At 45.5% G+C, this 24123-nt stretch overlaps 2 protein-coding genes across 5 annotated transcripts in view; one reads left to right on the forward strand and one right to left on the reverse strand.

Annotated features, from left to right (window-relative positions):
- Positions 1 to 24123, forward strand: part of Cacna2d3 (calcium voltage-gated channel auxiliary subunit alpha2delta 3) — an 844969-nt gene that overhangs the window by 709158 nt on the left and 111688 nt on the right. The gene's annotated exons all lie outside the window — the stretch shown is intronic.
- Lrtm1 (leucine rich repeats and transmembrane domains 1) lies at positions 4769 to 16069 on the reverse strand. The gene is made up of 3 exons (XM_028882396.2): positions 15616 to 16069; positions 12032 to 12628; positions 4769 to 7917 (listed from the first exon to the last, which is right to left on the reverse strand). Exons 1-3 carry the CDS (start codon positions 15620 to 15622, stop codon positions 7451 to 7453), a joined length of 1071 nt encoding a protein of 356 aa, XP_028738229.2. The 5' UTR covers positions 15623 to 16069; the 3' UTR covers positions 4769 to 7450.

Here is a 24123-nt window from a genome sequence, read left to right on the forward strand (position 1 = left end):
TCATCAGGTTTTTGGCCACTGGTGCCTCTTTTCTAGAGAGATGTTGATTTAAAACCTTTGCCTGTATTTAAATGATAATAGTTTGTCTTTTTGCTATGTTATATGAGCTCTTTACATTATCTAGAAATAAGCTTATTGCACTATGGCATATCTGCTGCCTGTTTTTGTAAATAAAGTTGTGTTGGCATGCCACCACACCTTCTTCCTATGAAGATACTTTCTTACCAAAATGGAAAAGCTTGATAGTTGGATAGAAACCAATGCAAAAATGTTGACTGCCTGGGTCTTTAATTTAAAAAAAAGCTCATTAACACTTTTATAAGATGAAAATTTCACAGTCTATTTAAAACAAAAACAAACATTACTTCTTCACTCACCTTTTTCATCATGTTCTTATAGAAATGAGTTGATATCAGAATCAGAGGTTATTCAAATAGATATTGATATAAGAGTTTCATGCATCAGAATTTGCCTGTCAGTTGTACCTGTTTCGAGTGGTTATGTAGAAATCCTAACCAAAGGCTCCAAGGTTCCTAAAAGTACCTATTGTCATTATCAGTTCCAGCAGCAATTCACTCAGTCTTCACTCTGACGAATAGACCTTGGAAAAGTGCACTCATTGTGATACTTGGTGCTGCACTGGAAAGGCCCCCCGAACACATTGATAGATAAGAGTTTATGGGATCTTTCTTTCATTTCCTCCTTCCCTCCCTCCCTCCCTCCCTTCCTCCCTCCCTTCCTTTTTTGCCAACATGGCTCATGAACGATTGAGGGATTTATTTTATTGCCTCTATCTAAGCAAATCTTTCAAGGACCTTTTTGATCTCTATTAAGATGAAAATATATGGTACTCATGCTAAGGAAAGGACTCATTGGGGGTCAAGAAGGTTAAGTGTAATTCCTTTCCTGGAAAGCTAAGGGCAGATGTGAATAGAATCTTCAGCAGAAGCAGGGGTACTTTGACAGTCTGTCGACATTGTTGCTAATGGAGTAAGCCTTAGCCAGCATGTGATTAGAAAGAGACAGTACTGATCACAACTTTTTGTCCCCAAGGGCCACACTCACTGCCAGTTCTCAGAGTCTCTTCTGCTTCTGGGTAAGCAGCCCTAATTGATGCCAGGATCAATGTCTGACTGCCATCCACACTTCAAGTCAAAGTATGTGATTACATAAAGCCCAGCTCATGGAAGATGGGCATGTATAGTCTTATTTAACAATCAGAAGAGATTTCAGAGTGGAAGCATAGGGAACAGGCATGTAATTGCTTTTCCTCCATAAACCTTCTACCTTCCTGAACTCACCTTCCTGAATTCAGCTGAGCTGGTCAGACCTCAGCCAACATCGGTTTGCAGTTGCATTTGTTTTCTTTACGGTATATGTCACTAATCTGTTTATGTTGTACATTACTCTCTCATGCTCTCTCCAGTTCTTTCTACAACCCACAACAGTCAGGGTTTGTTCACAGAAAAACGTTTCCCAGTGATGTCAGCCGTTTCCACATTAGACAACCCAAATCGACCCTCAGAGATCCCTTTTTCTTATTCTATGCGGATTGCCTTCTTCATACTTCCCCTCTCCTGCCCATCAATGTTCTGGTCTTTCTAGGCTGACTCACTCATTTCTCTAGCTTGTAAATGTCACAGACTCCAGAGTTCTCCATCTGCATCCTCTCCACCATCAAAGTTTTTTTTTTTTTTTTTTTTTTTTTTTTTTTTTTTTTTTTTTTTTTTTTTTTTTTTTTTGGTTTTTCGAGACAGGGTTTCTCTGTGTAGCTTTGCGCCTTTTCCTGGAACTCACTTGGTAGCCCAGGCTGGCCTCGAACTCACAGAGATCCGCCTGGCTCTGCCTCCCGAGTGCTGGGATTAAAGGCGTGCGCCACCACCGCCCGGCCCACCATCAAAGTTTTGAGCACCATACAGACACTGGTGATGACCCTGGCCAGAGCTGCCTGGGTTGGCTTGCCTTCACCATGACCAAAAAGTTGGGGAAGAAAGGGTTTATTTGGCTTATACCTCCACACTGTAGTCCAACATTGAAGAAAGCCAGGATAGGAACTCAAGGAGGGCAGGAACCTGGAGACAGGAGCTGACACAGAGGCCATCGAGAAGTGCTGCTTACTGGTTTGCTCTCCATGGCTTGCTCAGCCTGCTTTCTTATAGAACCCAGGACCCACCTGCCTGGGGATGGCACCACCCACAATGGGCTGGACCTGCCCCCATTCATCACTAATTAAGAAAATGTCCCGTTGCCAGATATTATGGAGACATTTTTTTTCAACTGAAGTTCCTTCCTTTCAGATAACTCTAGCGTACGTTAAGTTGACATAAAACTGGCCAGCATGACTTGTATTTGAATTTCTACTCCATCATTTACTGGTGGGATAACCTTGGGCACATTTGTTTTTTAGGCTCATATGCTATGTAGCAGTAAATAAGGTTTTCATTATAAGGCAGATAAAAAAAGTTGGTTACTGTGTTTAGAAGATACTTGGCACTAAATTGGATGTTTACCTTGGGTTTCTCGTGTTGTGTTAAAATACCATGACCAAAAGCAACCTGGTAAGGCAAGTGTCAATTTCAGCTTACAGTTCCACATCATAGTCTGTCCTCAAAGGATGTCAGTAGAGAAATTCAAGGCAGGAACCTGGAGGCAGGAAGCAGAAGCCATGGAGGAACTCTGCTTACAGGCTTCTTTGGCCCCGGCCTTCTCTTGTAACACCTAAGACCATCTCCCCAAGGGTGGTACCGCCCGCTGTGAGCTGGGCCTGACCACAGTAGACAGCAATTAAGAAAAATGCCCAGAGACCAACCCTAATTAGGGCATTTTCTCAATTGAGGTTTCCTCTTCCCGAATAACTCGAGCTTGTGTCAAACTGACATCAAACTAGCCAGCACCACACTCAATAAATGTTGATGGTGGTGCTGTTATTGTTTTTGTCTAAGTGAGTAGTACAATGATGTCATAGTCTAGATAGTGTGGCTGACTGCACAGTGAACAGAGGGCAATGGGAGATTGGCTTGTGTTATTCACGCTAACTACAGGCTTCTACGTCTGGGTTTATCGGGCACACAATGAACTGTGTGTGACTTTTGGAAAGTTTTTTTTTTCCTTTTCCATACATCTAGTTACTATTTGTAAAATAAAGGTGCTAAATTATATCAAAGTAGCACATTGCTCTAATCCCCTATGTCAACACTAGTTGATGTGTTGTGAGCACCTGAGAAACCGATTGGAAAGGATTCTGAGCTGGTCGGGAACCGGCTGCTAACTTTGCTGTGATCTGTTAGCAATGCCCATGATGGACAAGGAGGCCAATGACATCTGTTGTGGAATTTTCCAGGCCTAGACGTACTGTTCTTCAGGGCCTTTCCTGGCTCCTTTGATTCATTTCCAGGGTCATCTTAATGGACCCGTGAGGCTGGATGAGCGCCTACCTACCCAGAGGATTCAGAACCTTCAGTGTCCGGTGTGGAAATAGATGATCAGAAAGCAGGCCAGTAAGATAGAAAGCCGAGCCTCTGAGTGAGACCAAGGCCTCTGTGAGACCTCATTGCAATTTGAGTATTAAAAAAAAAAATGAAGAATTTCTATCAAGAGGAAGAAGAGGATGGTCCCCTGAAGGTCTCTAGATAATCCAGCTTGGTTTGTAAGTTGGAGTGTCTTGTAGCTTTCTGATAGTAGCATATAGTAGGTTTACTGATGGGTTTTTAACTACACTGGACACAGTGCTTCCTGATCTTCATAGGAAGTTACAGGTTTCACATGGTTGCTGTATAACTATGCATACGGTGTACATATAAATTTCTTTGGAAACCAATTTATCCACTTCTTTCGGTATTTAAATCATTGTTTCTCAACCTTCTTAACACTGTGACCCTTTAATACAGTTCCTCCTGCTGTGGTGACCCCCAAGCATAAAATTTCATTGCTACTTCATGACTGCAATTTTGCTACTTTTATGAATAGTCATGTAAATAGATTATGGGATCACCCCTGTGAAAGGGTCATTTGACCCCAAAGGGGTTGTGACCCACAGGTTGAGAAGGAGTGTGAGGCAAAGGGGGTCTGTTTTCAGAAGTTCTTAGTTAGCTTCAGCAAAGGGATTTGACTTTCAGGAACCTTCAGGAAGCCCAGGTGTGGGTCTCTTTTTGGCTTTCTGTTTTCGTAAGGCAACATGAGATTGTGTCTTTGTCCACTGGCATTTCATCATCTTGAGCACAAGATTCTTTCTGCAGGGTCTGAGGTACCTGCTGTAACTGTGCAAGCTCTTGGTAGCTGATCTGATTCCTCACAAACCACCTCATCATTGCCCGTTTTCCTTGCCTTTCCCGTCTACTTCACTGCAGAAAGCTGCAGCGTCTGTGAACTCGGTGCCCTGCCTGAGCAAAAAACACCTACCTGTCACCACCCTGTTATGCTACCTTTAATGAAAACATGACATTTCAGATGACTTTCTCTGAGACAATCGGCACTAAGCATGATTTGGGGCCTCAGCATCTCCTCCAGCCCAGCCCTGTGATGGAAGGACATTCTTACGGGGAAATCCATGAATAGGACAGCAGTAATACGCAGCTGAAAATAATCTGGGAGGCGTTTGCAAATTGCCCCTCGTGAGCTGCAGTGCTTGGGAAAGATAATTTGTGGTTCTTGCAGAATTCCCTGCAAACTGGGTCTTTCATCTGCTGTGCATTTTGCAATTAAAACATTTCATTTCTCATATTAACAAATGATAACTCCACGTTTGTTCATCTAAACAACTTGATTTATATTTTTCTGTGCTGAGAAGCTGTTGACATTTCAGAGTAAGTAATTATTTTCATTGCCAACTGCTGTGTGTGGTGACTGTAGGCAAATGATAGAAATCTGAGTGTACATGTGTATCATTTAAATCCTTTTGCTTAAAGACTACCTATGAAGCTAGAAGCCTTTTGCCTGGGTTATCATCTGGACTTCAACATCTAATAGGATTAGGATGTTGACAAGCATGGGTTTGGGCCCCATCCATGGTTTGTGCGGTGTACTGGAAACTCTTTGATGTAATCTCTGAGGACAAGGCTTACCTACAGCACCTCCAAACTATTAGCAGGGCACAGTAGACTTGCAGTCTCAAATCACTTGTTAGAGGAGGTGTGTGCTGTTGGCCCTGGGAGTTCTTGGGGCATGTGATAGCTGCTCAGGCATCCCTCGGAAGAGTGTCAGAATTCTGTGTGGAATGCTCATGGGAACAGTTTACGCCATGCCTGCTAACAGTGTGAGCTTGGAAAACATTTGGTCAAATGGAGATGAAAAATAATGGACCTTCTCAATTTCCTCTCACATTACATTCTTGGCTAACAGCAACAACAAAGGCACAGTTAGGACAATGGAAAGAAATGCTTTTTCAGCTTGAAAGTAGTTGCTACATCCTTGGAATAGGAACTCAGTCACCACACGGTTGAGTTGGACCACCTTGGCACAATAGAGAGGTGGTATCATGGTGACTAACAGCCCATGCAGCCATGAGGCCTTCTCTGAGAACTCCGTTTGTTCTATTCATTCTTACACTGTAATCATTAAAACATACTAATTGCACAGGCTAATGGTTTCACTGTGACTTTCCATTCATATATACGTTGTGCTTTTAAACTTATAATTTTATGCATCCAGTTTTATTTTGATATTTAGAAAAGTGTTAGCTATTCACACTTCAACTTCTTCTCCCAAGGAAACTATCTAGCTGAATTGATGCTCCAAAAAGACAGTTGACCCTTAGCCCACTGGTTTACAAGGTTTACACTGCTTACAGCTCGCTGTGCATCTGTCCATCCCAGCATATGCATGTCCCATTTGTGTTCCAGTTTGGGAGCAGACTACTGACTGGGGATCCAAACCAATTTTTACATGGCCTTGAGGGTGAAGTAGAGCCAGTACCCTGAATGGCAAATGTGCTTTATCCTTTGAACCAACTCCAATTGATTAGTTCTGGTTGCCTATAGTGCTGTCTTAAGAAACCATCTGTGGTGTATTTGAGGCTCAGCTGGGAAGAGTGCTGGGATTGATTAGCAATGTCTGTCATGGGCTCTAGAGGAACAGCTTGCCCCATATTTGTCATTTTCTGCTTTTAACATGTCTTTAACTCCTCTGCGCTCTCTTCCTGTGCAAAGTAGTTATAATCTTAAAAAGTGCCTGTTGTATAAACAGAAAGAGTAGGTATAGGTATATTCCGCTTTAAGAAACCCTAGCAAAGAAATGCAAATTTGAAAAATGCATCAATCTGGAGCCAATTATTTCCATTACAGAAAAGATTCCATGAAAGGTTCCTTTAAATAGCGAGCTCCCCTGCTGCATTAAAATGATGATTCAATTTACAAAAATTCACTTTGCATGCAACTCTCCGGGACAAAGTCTGTGTGGACTTAGCAAGCCATACCTGAACTTTTTAAAGCCACACTTCAGCACCAGCCTTCAGGATGTCTGCCACCAGGTACCTCCAGTCCCCCAGCAACTCCCACTCCCCCAACTTCCTTCTTCCTTCCTCTCCCCGAGTGTTGAGCATACCATCTGGGTGGTGATCAGCAGCTACTGGCTCCCAACCCGACACGGCTGCATTTCATTAGTGGGTAAGCTGATTGCTCCGAGGGTGTTTATGTGTGGGTGTAGCTGTACAAATCCATGCCCTCTGTGCATTGTGTATGCAGATGCAGAGACACAAGCACCATTCAGCCTAATCTAAATTCATCCCTGCTGTGAGTTCTAGGGGAAGGTTCCAGTTGGTTGGTGGATATGGCCTTTTGGTGATATCTACCCTATATTCTGGTTCACCCATTCCCTCTGTGTTCCTTCACATCAAAAACCTTGCCCAGACTCCAGGCCTGAGTCCCATTAACCAGACATGGAACCCTTGTCTTCTCCTGCAGCTCAGAAAGCCCCAAATGGTTTTCTGATTTAGAAAATTAAATATAATCCGACTCTTGTGGCCAGCTATGAAATTCCCAACCAACAGACATTTCCACTAAATATGTAACATACACAACATCTAAAAGTCCCACCAATCCAGCATGAACTTGAATTAAAGAGGCATCCAGTACCCCTCGGGTAAGATCACCAGCCTCTTTCCAGGCCCTCCAACTGGTGGCCCCCAAAGCTCCTAAGAATGCCTGTTGGCACACATGTCAACATTCCTGTTGCTCTGTAGAAACAAGTTAATCCAGAGAAAGGTACCTAAAAGAGATGGCCTCTCCCTTCTTTGTGTTCCTGCACATAGACTCATGTCCTAACCTCTCAGTTGCAGGATATGAGCATAACTATTTTGTCTGTGATATTTCAAAGCTATACCATAAATTTCTTCCCATAAATTTGGGTACTTTTTTTTTTTAACAGACACATGTTTTCTCTTAGTTGTTTTGGAAGACAATACACGGGAGAAGAGCAGTGAGGCACGTCAGGTCCACTCAAACATTTCTTGTGGCCCTCAGTTGATCAAGGAGGAACTTTGACACGGAGGTTCTCGGGCTGCGGAACTGTTCATTGGCTCCTTGCTTCCCATTTTCTCAGACTCACTGGTTGGTGCCAAGGGTCTCCCATGGTACTGGGCTGTGATGGCTGCGTAGGTGCAGCCGTAGATAGCAGCTGCCAACATCATGAGACATACGATCCCACATACCACCCCAGTGATGACCACAGTAGCCACAGCGTGGCGCAGGTTGGCTGGCTTTGGTTTGGGTTTGGGCTCACACTCCAAGGAATCTTGTTGTCCGGAGTTATTCTCAGAAGACTTGTGGGCCTCTTGAGGGGCAGAACTGGGCTGCTGAACTAGTGAGGGTGCCAGGTCTGGAGAAGGCAGAGGACAGAGCTGGTATAGTTCATGGGGAATGGAGAGGAGTTCCTTTCCCTTCCAGTGTTCAGGCAGCCTGCAGATGGCGCTGTCTGTTATTCCCCCTTCAAGAAACAAAGCAAAGGGCGATAATAGAGCTTTGATGTGACAACATTCCAAATTCCTCAGCCTGCCACAGACTAGACAATTACTTATTGCTAAGAATTTATTAGAAACCAATTTCCCTTAATACTATATAAAGACTGAGGGGACCACTGGGTACATACTGACAGGGACCATGAGGGCCCAACGGCCAAAGGCCTTATGGTCTCCAGAATTCTTCCCATCCACTCCCCACCACACAAGAAACCTTTCCTGCCAGATTCTCACTGGAAAGCAAATAAAGCATAAAGCAAATATCCATTCTTGTGTTTGTGTGTTAATTACAAAGACCCTAGGTCTCTACCAACACTTTTTAGTTGAGTTTTATGTATCTGAGCATTTGACAACACCATATGTTTTGTTCATGGTGTTTAAGTAACTCATCTTCTCAGGCCTCATGACATTACTGCTTTGAGTGCCAAATGTTCCAAGGAGTTTTTCAATGTGGGTTTTGGTCTTTGTAAAGTAGCTGAGACCCTTGGGTATCTGTGATAGTTATCCTTCCCTGGACTACTGCTGCCCATGTAACCGTTGGTACACTATTCAACTTCACAGGAATGAACTTCCTCAAGTTTTCTGCCATCAGAACATCCTATTTGTGTCCGAGTTTACAGTTTAAAGTCCTCACCATCCACTCTTACAAGGAATTCTTTTTTTAATTCACACAGGGCATGAGTGGAGACATCAGCACCCAAACCCAACCTCTCAGTACACTTCTCTCTTCCTATTCTGTCTCTCTCGTATCTCCTGGGACCATGGCAAGTGGCAGAAAAGCCTACTTGACTGAGCAGGACCCATAGGACCTGTGCCTTGGTTCTCTCAGGCTGTCCTAAAAACCTCACCCAGGGGAGAGTGGCATGTTCCCTTTGCAAATGCAGATTGCAGATTCTCCGTGTACATCATAGGGGAATTTTTTAATTAATGCCAGAAAGGTACATATGGTAATTGTCACTTCAGCATTATTGGTACATGCCATTGTATAGTAGTTCGGGGTTTGGGAGATGTATGCCCATTCATGCTATCTAAGCATCTAAGATGAGTCGCAAGTGCCCTATAAGTAGAGAGAGCCACCCCATAAAAGGAGATCTGTCACATGGCTCAGAAACACCAGGGTTGATGACAGTGACCAAATTCAACACATACTCTTTTTGCTGCTATTGCTGAAAGCTGAATGACACACAACCAGACTCAGCTGCCACCACCACCACTACCACCGCCACCGCCGACACCACCACCACCACCCACCACCACCCACCACCCACCACCACCACCCCCAGCTTCCTCAATAATCCCTTGAGGCATAGATCCTGGTTTTAAAGCAAAAAGACCAAAGAGGAATTTCTTGAGCCTCTTGTGTTCACGAAACTAGAGGAACAAGGTGCCCCACCCAGCTGCGCTGAGATGCGGGGGCTCTGCCTCTGTGGGATCTTACCTCCCTTTGCCCCTGACTCTGGTGGCCCTCACTAGGAGCTGTGTGTCAAGGCAGAAAGCTAGAGAGATAGAACCCCAGGGGGAGCAAAGGCATTTCATCCAACCACAGCACAGTGAGGCTTCCACTGGGAGAGCCCGGGCTGCTAGGCCAGACAGCTTCGTGGACTGATGCCCCCCCCCCCCAGGCTGTAGTACCTGTGCATTCAGATTCCAGTCTTTCTCTAGATCCACTTTCCACTAGAGAATTGCACTAAAATCCACAGCCTTGAGTCTCAGAGCAAAGGGCAGGCCTAGTGTGAATGTGTGGACCTTCCGGGAAGTGGGGGGCGCCTGTGGCTGGTACCTTCTCAGTAGCCTCCTGTACAGTTAAACTGCACTGCTGGGTCAAGGGACCAAAACGAGCATTAGCACTAAGCACTAGTGAGTGGCATTCACTGGTCCAGCTTTGTGGCTGAATAGGAGAATCCCAGCCTTGCCTGTCCTGCTTTGGATGGCCTAGGTCTGGAAACAGATTGTTTTTAACATCAAGAAATGTTCTTCCTTGATGAAGACTCTCTTTCTGGGATGGTCTGGTTAATGCCGTGATTTGATTCCCAAAGCAGTGGCTCTAGCCACCTCACGTCCAGATGTGCTTGTTATTGTTTTTGACCTATCAGGACAATGTTACTAAGTTCTATAGTTGCCATTGTGCGCTAACTTCAACACTGGCTGGTTGGCAATGTATCAACTGCTCTTAACTATTGAGAAACTTCCAAATTTGATGTTGCAAGTTTGAGCTCTTACTCTATATAGGCCGTGCCTCCAGATGTTGGTTTTCTTCCCCTAATTCATATCTGCAGCTCTCAGATCTTCCTGAGCCATGGGCTCAAGCATACAATCACCAACAGAGCTCCTCTCTAAAGTGTGACAAGTATTTCAAATATGTTCCCTTTCTGAATCTTCTATTGAGCACCTCCCCCAGACTCTCCCACGGCCTTCATTCCCTATTTGCTAAAAACATCACCATTTATGTAGTTACCAAACAGAATAAAATACACAAGAATCTCCCATAATTGCTCTCTCCTTCTCCTAGTCTGTCACCTCCTCCAACCCCTCAGCAGTTTCTACCGCTTCACTCTTCCAAATGTCAGTCACTTGCTACAGCCCTGGCTTAGGACACTGTCACCTCTTCTCTGACCCACTGAGCTCACATCCCCCTTCATCCTCTGGCTCTTCTTCAACAGCCTTTGCGCTGCCCTCCAAGAGTCAGCAGAGTGGCATTTTACACAGTGGTCAGATCATACTGTTCCCTAGACAAGAATTCCTCAGAACTTCCCACTTCCCTTAGAATACAATCCAGCCAGGGCACCTGCTCTGCACATGTGTAGAGACTGGGCAGGCACCCCAAGATGTGCTGTGTGTTACCTCCACCCAGACTCCCTCCTCTGTGTCTCACTAAGCTGGGCCACTCAGTCACCAGACCCCAAGAATGCTGCGATGCTGTGTCCCACCCCCACAGTTACCATCGGTTCTTCTTTTCCTGGTTCTGGCTCTTACATAGGTCAGTCTCCCGGGAGGCTTTTCTTTCCCATCCTATCTAAGCTGGGGCGCATTCCCTCCCCGGCTTTACCCTTGCCCTGCCTCGCTGTCTCAGCACGGCCATGGGAACCTGTACCTTTATCTATTATCTTAGATAATGCCTGCTTTTAACCCTTCCAATGGAACCTTCGTAATGATAAGCATTCCTATTCACTGCCTTTTTCTCTGGGTCTAGAGCAGCGCCTGGTACATCAAGGGCACTCAAGGAGAGAATGAATGAATAGCGCTCAGAGAAGCAGTATGGGGCCCAGGGAAGAATGTAAGGCCAGCAGTCATGGTCTTCCTCTCCTTTGTGCTTCTCCTGTGTGACCTTAGGCCAGTCATTGGCTATCTCTGGGCTTCTGTTTCCTGTTGACAACAGAGGTCATCAGGTTTTTCTCTCAAGGTTCAGGTAGCAAAGACTGTTAAGTGTCCTATATGGTTTCTGTCACAACTGCTCTACTTTGCCCTATTGTGTAAAATACCCACTCATTACATAATGAAATGGTATGGCTGTGTTCAAATAAAGCTTTATTTATAAACAACAACAAAAAAAAACAGGCAGAATTTCACCTTAGTCTATAGGTTATTAACCTCTGATTTCCATAGTTTACTCTCTCTAATATTCTGGGCTTTTTTACTTAAATTTAGGCTTCTGATGAAAGATATAATAACTTTGGAGAGGGGGCCTTCTGAACCCAATTTCAGAATTTGATAAGATTTATAGCCATTATTAGGTAGAAATGGAAGAGAGGGAAGCTGTCTAAGGAGTGAGAGCCACATCCTCCACCAGATCACATTTGGAAATTAAACCTGAGGATGCTTTGGTGCATTCCCAGGGAGAAGCCCATGGCATCTGCGTGCATACTCTGATGAGCATAAATCCCCATATGAAACTTCCTCCACACTCCAACTGACACCTGCTCCTTTGCTGCCTCCCAAAGTTGACATGGCATCCATGTTGAGATGTGCAAAAAGCCTACCACTGTCCCTTGTACTCTCCTCTGCCGTCTTGAGATGCGGAGGATGGAGGAGGTCCACCTCAGGCTGGTGACACACAGAAAAGCATTTCTAAGACACACTACTGACCTTCAAAGGTGAATCTCTCCAGCCAGAGTTTCAGACCCAGCAAGTGGCAGTCACATTTCCAAGGGTTGTCCTTAAGAAGTACCAGCCTCACCTTGGGCATGGCCTCTAGAAGTGTACGATCCAGATGCAGGAGATGGTTCCGCTGCACGGCAAACATGGTCAGGTTCTCCCAAGGCTTGCCCAGGGATGTGGGCAGGAGCCTGAGGCTGTTAGATGACAGATCCAGCTCCCTGAGCCCAGGCAGGGCATGGGCAAGGCTGCTTTCCAGGGAAAGCAGGGAATTTTGGGTTAGGTTTAAAACCTCCAAGTGCCGAAGTCCATAGAAAGCCTCTGAAGCCAGATTTGAAAGAGAGTTGTTAGATAAATTTAAGGTTCTGAGCAGTGGCACAGATCTAAATGCATGAGCAGGAAGCCAATGGACCTGGTTATCTTGTAAGAGCAGGGTTAGTGTCCATGGGGGTAGATCAGGAGGAATCTCGGACAGTCCCTGGCCACTGCAGTCCACAGAGTTTGAAGATGAGCGACACGAACATTTCTTGGGGCAGCTGCCCACACCTTGGAGCAGGATACTCAGACCGGAAAACAGCAGCAGAGCTCCTGAGACAAAGAGGGTGGGGTAGAGGCCAGGGTTTGAGAAAAGGTCGTGAGCAGCCAGGGAATTCACAGGTCATATGGTCCTGAGCCAGTAGTGCCTTCCACCCACCTAGAGAGAAAGTTCTATTCCTCGCCTTCTTAGCAGAATGGGACTGAGCACACCTAGCCCATCACTGTGGCCAGCTCTGAGCCAGCCATTGTCAGCAGCCTTGGAGAAGGGATTGTAAGACTGATATCACATGAAACGGTGAGGGGAGTCATTCTGGAGCACATGTCCTTTGGAGGTCAGAGCCAAATATGTGGGCTGTGGCAGATAGAAAGATAACAGTTCTGAAAGGAACTCTCCAGAGGAGGACAGGCCAATTGAGCTTTGTATGGTGGCAGAAATGTTCTGTGTCTGCCCTTCAACATGGCTGTCACTAGCCACCTACAGTAATGACAGTTACTAAGCTCCCAAGATGTGACTGCTGCAACCAAAGAGCTGACTTTGAATTTTGACTTTGTTTTCATTCACTTAGATTTAAATGATCAGACATGCGTTCAGGTGACTGTATTGGCTCGGGCCTTCCCTACAAATGGCTGTCTGTCTATCATTGTGAGGAAAACCCCATCTATGATGATTGTCTCTGCTCCTTTTTTATATAAAGGTTTTAGAAATTACCCCCAAATTATTAGGAGTAATACGATAAACATCCCTGTTTCTGTAACCTGTGCCAGCCATTCATAGGTTGTCAGACTCCCACCATCTTCCTGCTTTTCATTGGAAGTGCAGTAGGGCAGACAACCCTTTTCTGGCCAGCTTAGCTTTTTCTCACAGAAGTCCCTTCACAGACTTCCCTGGTTTATGTCTTCATATATGTTCAAGTTAAGAGTTACTGTCCTGGGATGACAGGTATGTGCCACCACATCCAGTTTTTCTGGGGCTAAGGGATCACACTCAGAGCTTTGTGTACTAGGCAAGCACTACTACCCAAGATCCAGCCTTAATGCTATTCAAGAAATGAGAGCAGAGCTGAAATGTCCATCACATTTCCAACTTGAGTTGAAATGGGGTGTAGCATATCACCGGAACACTCTTTTGAGATCTTTGGAGTTATCTAAGGATCCCCCCCCCAAGCTGAGGACTAAACCCAGGGTCTTGTGCTTGCTCATTGAGTGCTCTACCACTGAGCTAAATCCACAGATTGTAAAGGTGCTGTCATGTACTCAGATTCTCTTCATTTACTTCAAGACCCAACATTTCCACATGTGGGAAGTATTGGGAACTTGTCTTTGGCTTAGGTTTGGAGCAAGACTGTTAGGTAGTCCTTCTGATTTTTATTTCTGTAATTGCTAGAAATGATCACCAAGATATAAAATTGTTGTACAAAGCTTTGTAAAATGCAGTCATTAATAAGGACAATAGCAAATGACCAGACAGGATGCATTTCTGGGCAGGGATACCTCCTATTGCTTTATAGATATGAATTCATCCTAATGACCTTGTCAAATTGGTTGCTTATCTTCAATATCTTAAAGGAAGAAAGAGAGTCATAGAGAGGCAAAATCACTTCCCAGGGTCACAGAAACAGTAAACAATAGAACATGACTTAAACCCAGAGTGTCTACCAAATCTGTGAGAATTCTTATCTGCTATACTTCTCTGCCAAATACATGGAGCAGCAATCGGAGAGAGATTTGCACAGTACGATACTGGTTTTAAAATAAATCCACATAAATATAATCATAAGTGCAACCTATTCTGCAGTCTCTTCTGTTTAGTCAAATCTGTGTGTCCATATGGGTACTTAGAAAGCTTCTTTATTTCTTTTAGCTAATATGGCATATTCCATGTATGACCACATCAAATTCAGTATCCACTCATCTCTCACCAAGAAGCAATCGAGCTGTGAGGGTTCCCTTCTCTCTCTCTATCACAAATGATCCTGCAAAAGCTCCCTGGCCTAAAACTCCACAGCTATATAGGGATGTGGGGGAGGGCTCCCCAGAATCCAGAGTGGGTCTCATTGTACGGCTCAAAGAATTGATATTTTCTTAAAAGACTGCTTGATCATTCTTCAAAGTTGCTGGCTCCCTCCCTTTCCCTCTCTTGGGACTTGAGTTTCTAAGTATGGCAAACATCTGTTAAGGGCACTTGGTTGAACTATGGAGGCAATTACAGGGTCCCAGAATGCTATTCATAACTGAGAATCATTATCAATATGAAGGCTTTCAAGGGAAGGGTATTTGTTTGTTGGTCTGGTTTGGGCTTCACATAGGGGAAAACACAGCATGACTGTCAAATATACTACATCTTGATCTCCCTGCTTTGGGCTCTGCTCCTGGGTACTAGTGCTCAGGCCTGTAGAACAAGCAAATGAGGAGCTTTCCAAGGGGTGCGGCCTGCTTTGATTTAGTTCAAGAGGCACAGAACATCGCAGCCCCTCCCAAACAGAAGAGTGCATCCCTTGTTTTTCTTTCTATAATTTTTCAGATGTCTGAAAATGACTTCTTTCAAAGCCCCAAATGTCTTTCCATTAGAAATCACCCGATACCATCACTGTGCCTGAGCCACAAGTGGTAATTAGTTGCAGGGAATCATTTCTTAAACTCCAGCGTATGTTTCCTCACCCAGTCCACTTATTAATAAAAGGCTTATCTTCCTGAGATGGGGGCCAGTTTGTTGCTCTTTTCTTGACTTCCCACTTCCCCAAAGGGAATAATAAATGAACTCCAACTCAAGGCACCATGCTGTCTATGAAATGGCCCATGACAAACCAACTACATGTCCACACCACAGCTACACACATTTGTCTCTAGCCCCTTTCCCCCACGCTCAGTATGGTGAAACATCCATCTTCCCACTGAGAGATATTTTTTGCATCTGTCCAATTGTTTTAAGAAAGACAGGTTGAAATTGATTTCTCACAGACACTTCTCCAGGGGGGATCCCTTCCTTCTCTCAGTGGGTGACTTATGGGGTAGGGGCAATGGAATTCATTCCTGCTCACCTTTCATGGCTCAGTCTCTGCAGTGCGAGCCCTCTTCCAACATGCACCCCGCCTTGTGTGCTTACAGATCAGCACACCCAGGCCACGACAAACTTGGAGCCCGCCTTTCTATTCACTTTCCCGGAATCCAGTATGGGCTTTTCTCTGCGGCAGAAGGCAGTTACTGCATTCAGGAGGTCACTTATTGAAGCAGCCCATCCCCTTGTCTCCGTCTGCTGTGGTTCTTTTCCATAAGAGGATCTTTTGATTGTGTCCCGTCCTTTTTCTCAGTGTGTCAGCCTCCCTGGGATCTCCTCTGCCTCTCCCATTCAGACAGCGAGCCACATAAAGAATGTTGGTCAGATCTTAGTGAACAGCTGTAGCATTCAAACATGACCCCGATGGCCCGGCCTTTTTGATTATTTAATCTGCTTGAAGTCCAGGGCACCAAAATAAAACAGCCTTCTTAATCCGGCTGTGGCTTCTGCATTCTGTTGACTTATCAACCATGCTGTGTCAACCCTCACTGGGTGGGGAGTGCCTGAAACAGATCCCCAATTTAGGGGTCTCGCAAAACAACCATCTGAGTGTGTGTGTAATATGAGAACAAATTGGCCTGCTGGAGGCTAAGACAGTTTCCACAGTACACTTCTTTGGCTATCAAGGGTGCATTCTGCCCACATCCTTGGAGATTAGCCATATTGACAGGTCTCTGTGCCCTGAAATCCACAACCATGGTTTCCTTCAGTAGACATTACAATCCCCTCCCCCGCCACCCCCAGTGCCACAAATATCTCTCAGCTACTTGCTTGTTTGATCCATGTGCCCTTTCCCCCATTGAACTGACCTTCTGGTCCTTCTGACCTTCTGGAAGCCTGACATGCTTCATCTTTTCTGCATTCCCTCATGCTGAGGTTCAGGGTCTCTTCTCAGCTCTCTTCACATATAAGACAATATAACTGGCTCTGTAAAAGCTGGACAGCAATGAAGTTGGTTGTTTACCAGTAGCCAGTGCTGTGAGCTTTCCTAATGGGGACTGGAACCATTTCTTTGGATAGATAAATGCCCAGCCATTGGCCAAAGTGAGCTTCCGGAGCCTGGAGTGAGCCTTTTTTTTTTTTTTATTTTTTTTTTTTTAACTGCTCCAGAATGTCCCACAGGCCTTCTGTGACTGGTCAGGTGACAAAGTCGCTTTTTATTGAGGTTGCATAAAATAAACCTCTGGCCTCAAGACGTAGAGTTGAGCAGTTGAGTGTGGACCCAGAAATCAGATGGGTCTGAATTAAACTTGCCCACACAAAGCCTCATCTCACAGGGGCTAATGGTACTCAGTGCTTTACAAGATTATATCCAGGATTAAGTCTAGCCCAGAGTGTCTTCATGAAGGCTACCAGAAGACTCCAATGATCCATTAGAATACTCCCAGGACCTTCGAGCTGCTCTCATTGGAAGAGCGCCAGGAGGAAGCCTGGCTCCTCACGCCACTCTGAAGTATTAGTTTTCTGAGGGAGGAGGAGAATTCCCTGTTGGAGAGACCTGATAGTGCACGCTATTCTTCCGAGTAGCCCCTTGGGAGGGACTTTTCTTGTGTGGACAACCTGCTTCCCACCTTGTAGACCATAGCACGCACATCCTGCCATTTCCGGAAATTCCTCTTTGCTCAGCCTGTGTCCATTGTCCTTCTCTTCAGCACCCCTCACATCTGATGCAGTGGAGACAATTCAGGAGGTTGACAGAAAAGGTCTCATTGCGAAGAACCACATCCATTTCAGGAGAAAGTGAATGGTTTCTTCCTGCTCCGTTCCTTCCTTCCCACCATTCTTCTTTTTCCTGTGTATACAATGTAATGATACACATTTCTTGATGACACATGTTCCTGGCTGGTGTGCCTGTAACATTCACATATCAGAACACAATGGACACCTGTAAGCGTCACAACTGTCCAAGAGCTATGATGTCACATATCTGTTTGCATGCTTCTGTTTTTCCCAGGGATCAGAAAATTGTGTGTGTGTGTGTGTGTGTGTGTGTGTGTGTGTGTGTGAGAGAGAGAGAGAGAGAGGGGGGGGGGCAATAGAGTATTTTAGACATTGGGGGTCATACTATCTCTATGGAGACTATACAGCTTCCCCGTGCAGGGTAAAATCAGCCAGGGACAGTCCTGCATGCTTCTGCCACAGTACAGATTCATTCACAAAAACTGGCTAAGGGCTGCCCTGGCTATGGTTTGCAAAACCTGCTAGATTCCACCCTGTGTCACTGCTGTCACTACTGTCACCATGACACCTGTCACTCACCCCAAACTCTTATCACTCACCTATCAGACATATCTGCCATCCTTCTCCTTATGTATAAAATGAAAGGACCGGGTAAGCATTGGGCCCAGTTATGTCAAAACCTTGTCATTCTTCCCAGAAGCATGAACAAACTTGAAAAATACTGTGCTTATCAACCTAGCTGGGCTTGGGCAGACTGAGGTTTAGAGTATTTCTTTGAGTAGTTGTGGATCTAGTTAGGTGTGTCATGCAGAACCCAACTTCGGTCTTGGATTCGGAGGCCTGGAAAGCATATATTGACAGCACAGTTGGACTTGGGAGGCCAGGACACCTACAGGGAACTACAGGGATGCAGACATGTACTGTTCATCAGGCTGTTTGGCTAATGGAAGAAGCCCACCTTTGTGCTGTGTTAATGCCCACGAAGGATGATTGTGGACCCTCTGAAACCAGCATCCTATTTGTAGAATTCAGGGAGCTGAATTTCTGTGTGGTAAGCATATACATGGTTCTGGCAGAGAAAGAGATTTGAAGTGGGAATCTCTATTCCAAGCGCATGTTCATAGCTCTCCAAGAGTCTGAGCTGGCTGCTCCCACCTAAAACACAAATGCCCCGGGAACAGAAAGAACCTCCAGAGTAGATGGGTTCCTGGGAGCAGCTGCTTGCCCCAGGGAGCTCTTTGGTTCTGTTTGTTCCTGTAGACTCTCGCAGGCAACTCAAAGCCGGGCCAGATCACACATGGCCTGGAAGGCTCCAGGACACGTTGAAGGACTTTGGATGCGAAGGCTGATTGATTTATTCCATCTGACCTCAGCCAAGAGAACAAAGCACGGCTGCGTGACCTGCATGCTAATGCCTGCAGCGCTTTCCCCACCCTTCCTGAGCCAGATCCAAGAGGTGGCGAGACAATTGTGCATGCAGAGAGCAGCCTGGAAGAGATGCCTGGTGCCAGCGCAGGCCCAGCCCATTCCCCCAAGAGGAGGCCTGCACGTCGAGGCGCTCCTGCACCAAGACCTAGCAGGACCTCAGTGTCCCCAGTAGGAACTTTATGTCCGCCTCGGAGCAACACGTTTCTTGTCACACTGCCTCTTCAAGATGGTTTCACCTTCAAAGACACTTTCTTTCCCTCATTTCAAGTTGCATGTTTCCTTCCGTAAATTGGTGTAGTTAACATTTCACTTCCCTCCAAAAATAAATCAACAACCATTATTAACTCTCAAAATTGATGATGTTTGGAAATCCAGCATGCACCAGTTCTTTCTTCGAGGCAGTATTAGACAGCTATTTAAAAAGACTAAGTTAGAACTAATTATATCCATCTGGAAGGAGACTTATAATAAATTATTAAGTGAAAGAAAGCAATTTGTAATGAGAATATATATTGTATAATCCTATTTATGTAGCAAAAAAAAAAAAATCAAAAGTCTAAAAGATCCCTCCCCGAGGCGTGTGTGGCTTTGTCTGAAGTTGGAGTGAGCAGGGACTAGCCACCACCCAACTGGCAGTCCTGATAATTAGGTGACTGTGGTGATTTAAGAGAAAAAGGACATTTCATTTTTTTGTATTTATCCTTCTCTATATCCTGAAATCTCCACAACAAGCATTGTTGAAGTCTGTACTTTAACGGCTCCGAAGGAAAACGGCTTCCTTTGTTCAGTACATTTTTCCTACTGGGAAATTCAAATGACCCATCCTCTGGTGGCTGGCGAGTTCTGTGTGTGTGTGTGTGTGTGTGTGTGTGAGGAATGCCTGTGGATACCCGGGTCTGACCTTGAGCTCAGCTGCTCTCACATCCCAGAGGTAGCATCTCTTTCTGTGCTAAAGGGGGGGGGGGTGTCTCTGCCTGCCATGAGGCCTTAGAATACAGCCAAGCCTTTCTCTCAGTTTTAATGTCTGCTTCGGTAAAATCATGGCAAAGTATTCTTACATCTCGGTCAGAGGGCACCTGTCCAGAGAGAACGCTGCAGTGACCCGATGTCAGGGCCAGGTGGCCAGACCCAAGGACAGCTGCAGCCCGGGAGAGTAGGGAGGAGGCCCTGGGTTCCTGCAGGCTGCAGTTTCATTTGGCTCTGGAGGCAGTTTTGCATTTGAAAGCATGGGGTTAAGAGTGAAACCATTCCCTTAGGAACGCTGAGTGATCAGATATACTAGGTGTAAAGTCCATACCAGTGGGTAAAAGAGAGTTCAATGTTATTGGCTCCCTCCCTCCCTCCCTCCCTCCCTCCCTCCCTCCCTCCCTCCCTCCCTCCCTCCCTCCTTCTCTCCCTCTCTCTCTCTCTCTCCCTCTCTTTCCCTCTCCCTCTCTCTCTCCCTCTCCCTCCCTCTCTCTCTCTCTCTCTCTCTCTCTCTCTCTCTCTCTCTCTCTCTCTCACACACACACACTCTGTTTCTCTGACTCTTTCTCTCTCTCTTGAAGCTATTTCTCTCTAGAACTGTCTCTCTTTGGTTTTCTCTCTCTCTCTAGGTCGCTCTCTGGTGCTGGAGCTAAAGCTGGCTTCCGCTCTGTCGCTGAGGCTGCCTCTCTCTGTGTGTACTTATTCTATGTGACACACGGCAGAAGAGCTGAAAATATCATTTTAATGTCAGTCCTCCTGATCATTTGTTTTTGTACCCAGCAGGAAAATTTTGCTACAGATTTGTCTTAGTTAAAATCATTTTGATGATTATACAGAATAATCCCCCGATCTCAGTGGCTTCAAGCAACAGCATCGTGTGTATTGTCATTCTCTAATTCACACTGGCAGGGTAACAGGCTCCATGCAGTCTCATCCAGGGCTCCAGGCTTCTTCCATATATATATTCCAGATATATATATATATATATACCTGAACTCTTTTCCTCTCAGAGTATCTTCCATTGTTTGGCTGATGGGAGAAGACAGTGAAGATGTGGCCTGGCAAGGGTGGGCCTGGCAAGGGTCGTTAACACAAAAAGAAATCACATGGGCCATATCTAGCAGTGAGGAGGAATGTGGCCTGTGGCAGAAGTGGAAATGTGGCTTTTGGAAGTGGTTAGCAGCCTGTACTCCACACTGAATGTGCACGCTCTCACTACAAGATGGCTGATTTCAAATGTCTACCTCAGACGCCGTTTTCCTCCCACCAAGGACATCTAGAGCATCCTCCGTGGTCTCTCGGTTTAAAAGTTAAATGAATAACGGTGATGGCCATTGTGGTTAAGAATGAGGTGCCCTCGTGGACTTGTGTTTGAAGCCAGGGAGGCTGTTCTGGAAAGCCGTGGAATGCTTAGAAGATAGAATCTCTGGAAGAAGTGATTCAGAAGGGTGGGCTCATCTGCTCTGAGCTTTCATGACTGTGGGTGCAATGTGACCTATGGCCTAGGATTCCTGCGGCCATGCTTTGTTAGCCAAGATGGCCGTCTCTTCTTGAACCGTAAGCTGAAGTACGGTGTCCCTCCCCTGAGTTGCTTACTGTCAGGATTTGATCCCAATGATGAGAAAAGTAACTAGTACAATGGCTCTAGTATTAATATATTTAAAAACACAGGTGGCAGAACAGGAAACGAGACACAGAGAAGCCCAGTCGTTGGCCAAGGCCCTCCAGCTGGCGTGTGGCTGGCACACAGATCATGAGAACGTGGGCAGTACAACAGTCAGAGAACTTTCAGTGTGTCTTTGTTGTGTTTTGAGACAGGGCCTTCACTCAGCCCAGGCTGGCTTCAAATTCAGAGACGTTCCTGCCTCAGCTTTCCCTCTCGTCTACCCATTCTTTGGACAGTAAGCTACTGATTGAATTATGTGTTAATGCTACATCCAGGGACAAGGGCCCAGGTTCCTTTCTGGGTTGTTCAGTGTAGAACTGAGGCTGCCCTGTAGTTTCTCTGGGAGAAGGTGGGAGTTTGTGTTCAGCCCTGTGTCTCCTCTTGCTCTTAGGATAAGGTGAGATTCAGATTTAAGAGACACCAAGCGTCAATCATTAGTTTAAACTTCCTTTAGTAGGTCTCTCGTGACCTGGTAACAGAAAGGATTAGGGGCCGTGAGTTCAAGTGAGGTTGATAGTGGCTTTGAAACACCTGTGCCATCCTCCCCAGAACCAGTGCAGGCTCTGCTGTTGGCTCCAATGTTTGTAAGCGCTCTTCTGCACTCATATTTCTCAGGACTGAGTGAGGGGCTGTGGGATCGAGGAAGAACACAGCACGCTGGCCCTTGACAAGTGGGAGGAAGGCAGTCTTGCTGTCCCTATCAATTGCATCAGAATTCACACACTTTGAACCTGCTGCCTGGGGGGGGGGGCTTTTTGTCATCAAAATTGGTGGTGGTGGTTGTTGTTGTTGTTGTTGGTGGTGGTGGTGTGTGTGTGTGTGTGTGTGTGTGAAATAGGGCTTCTTTGATGCAGCCCAATTCTCCAGGGAGGGAACAGACTCTTGGGAGTAACCACTGGGAATTTCAGTGGCAGAAGAGGCCTGACTAGAAGCACTTTGGGGGGGGGCACGCTCTCTGCGTACTGTCAGGAGTAGAGAAAACACAGACTCCCCAGCCCAATGTCTCGCCAACTGTGGCCTTCCAGCACTTTTCCTGTATGCAAGATGTCTGCGAAGGTAAAGATGGGATTCAGATAAGTATGATTAAAGGTAATTAGTGAGCTCATGTGGCTCGCCAGTAAACACAGGCAGATGCTGGTGGACACGGCACTAATGAAAGAAACAGAAAGATCAAGACACGAGGCAGCCTGGGAAGGCAGCCTGGCCCAGGCCTCACACTGACTTGTTTCACTTAGATCTTTTGATTGGCTACTTTTTTCCCCTGCCCCCCAAATATAAATTGGAATCAAATTCATGTTCATGTTTGATTGCTTACTCATGTTACACATAAAAATGAAGGCTTTATGTAGTTTTTCTTCTTTGGGTTTTTATTGGCTTTTGTACTTTTATTATGACAACCATTGGACTTCTGTGATAGATTATATGTTTCATGTATTTTTAACTATAGCTCAGGGTATGCATGTTGCTATGCAAGAGTGAATCATGTCTTGTGCTTTTCCCTTTAAAATTAACTCCCCATTAACCCTTCCAAACACATCATTGAAAATGTCTTGGGATAAACAATTGTCTTGAGAAAGATTTAACCTCTAACCCATCAGTTATACATCTTGAGCTCCAAGGGTCCTTCTTGTTACCCCAGCTTATCTGCCTGACATTTAGTTTCATAACACTGTCCCTAGCCAGGCACAGTAGCAGACACATATAATCCTAGCACTTGGGAGGCTGAGGCAGGAGCATTAAGAACTCAGTGCCATGTATAGTGAGACTAGTTTCTGATTGAAAACAAGACAAGGGCTGAAAAGATGGCTCAGCAGTTAAGGGTGCGCCCTGTTCTTCCAGAGGACCCAGCTCAGTTCTCGGCACCCACACCAGGCAACTTACAACTGCCTGTGACTCCAGTTCCAGGGCATCTGACTCTCTCTTCTGGCCTTTGCAAGTATTTGCATGCACATAAACATGGTCAGGTACACTTAGACATATGTAAATAAAAATAAACTAATTAAAATAAAGCAAAAATTCAAGTTTAAAAAAAAAAAACAAAACTCAACAACCAGCTCAAGCCATAAACTTTGGATGAAACTGCTTGAGCTCTCGTGTTGCTTCTAGGAGTTCCTGGTGGCATGAGCTTGGATGAGTCATGTCGCCTCCTTGGTCTCCAAACGTAGCATCTAAACCTACCCATGGATTCATGAGGAGGGCTAAGTGAAGTTTTTAAAATGCTGCTCAAATATTAGTAAAACATGTTGGCAGGTAACAATGTGTTATCTAGCATTACCTCGATAGTGTCCGTGTGGCAAGTATCAACGAGGCACTTTGGGCTCCAACTACTTCAGGAATATACTTAGAGCTAAGGCAGGTCCAGGTCCTAGAACCATTTGCCCACGAGTGGAGTTCACTGTTTTTGGGGATTATAAAACAGGGATATAGATGTGTTTGCCTAGAATTCATTGCAATCTCTGCCTATTTCTGCTCTATACAGCTCGCCTGGCCATCAGAGTAGCTCCACTAAGGCAAGCTCTTGGTGGTGGCATGCATGCACAACCTTCTCGTGGGGCGTTTGCTAGCGAAACTAAGATTCTATCTCTGCCTGGGTTCATACAGTACTGCTTCCCATTCCGATGCACTTGCAGTGACCCATGTCCTTTCATCCAATTCGGGAATCTCATATCAGGCGACCTATTGTGTGCCTGAGCTACAGTCCGTTAAGGTTTTCCTCCAGACCCCCACCACAGTCATACCCTCTCCTGCTCA

This window comes from Peromyscus leucopus, chromosome 9, assembly GCF_004664715.2.
Source record: "Peromyscus leucopus breed LL Stock chromosome 9, UCI_PerLeu_2.1, whole genome shotgun sequence".
In the NCBI taxonomy this organism is placed as follows: Eukaryota; Metazoa; Chordata; class Mammalia; order Rodentia; family Cricetidae; genus Peromyscus; species Peromyscus leucopus.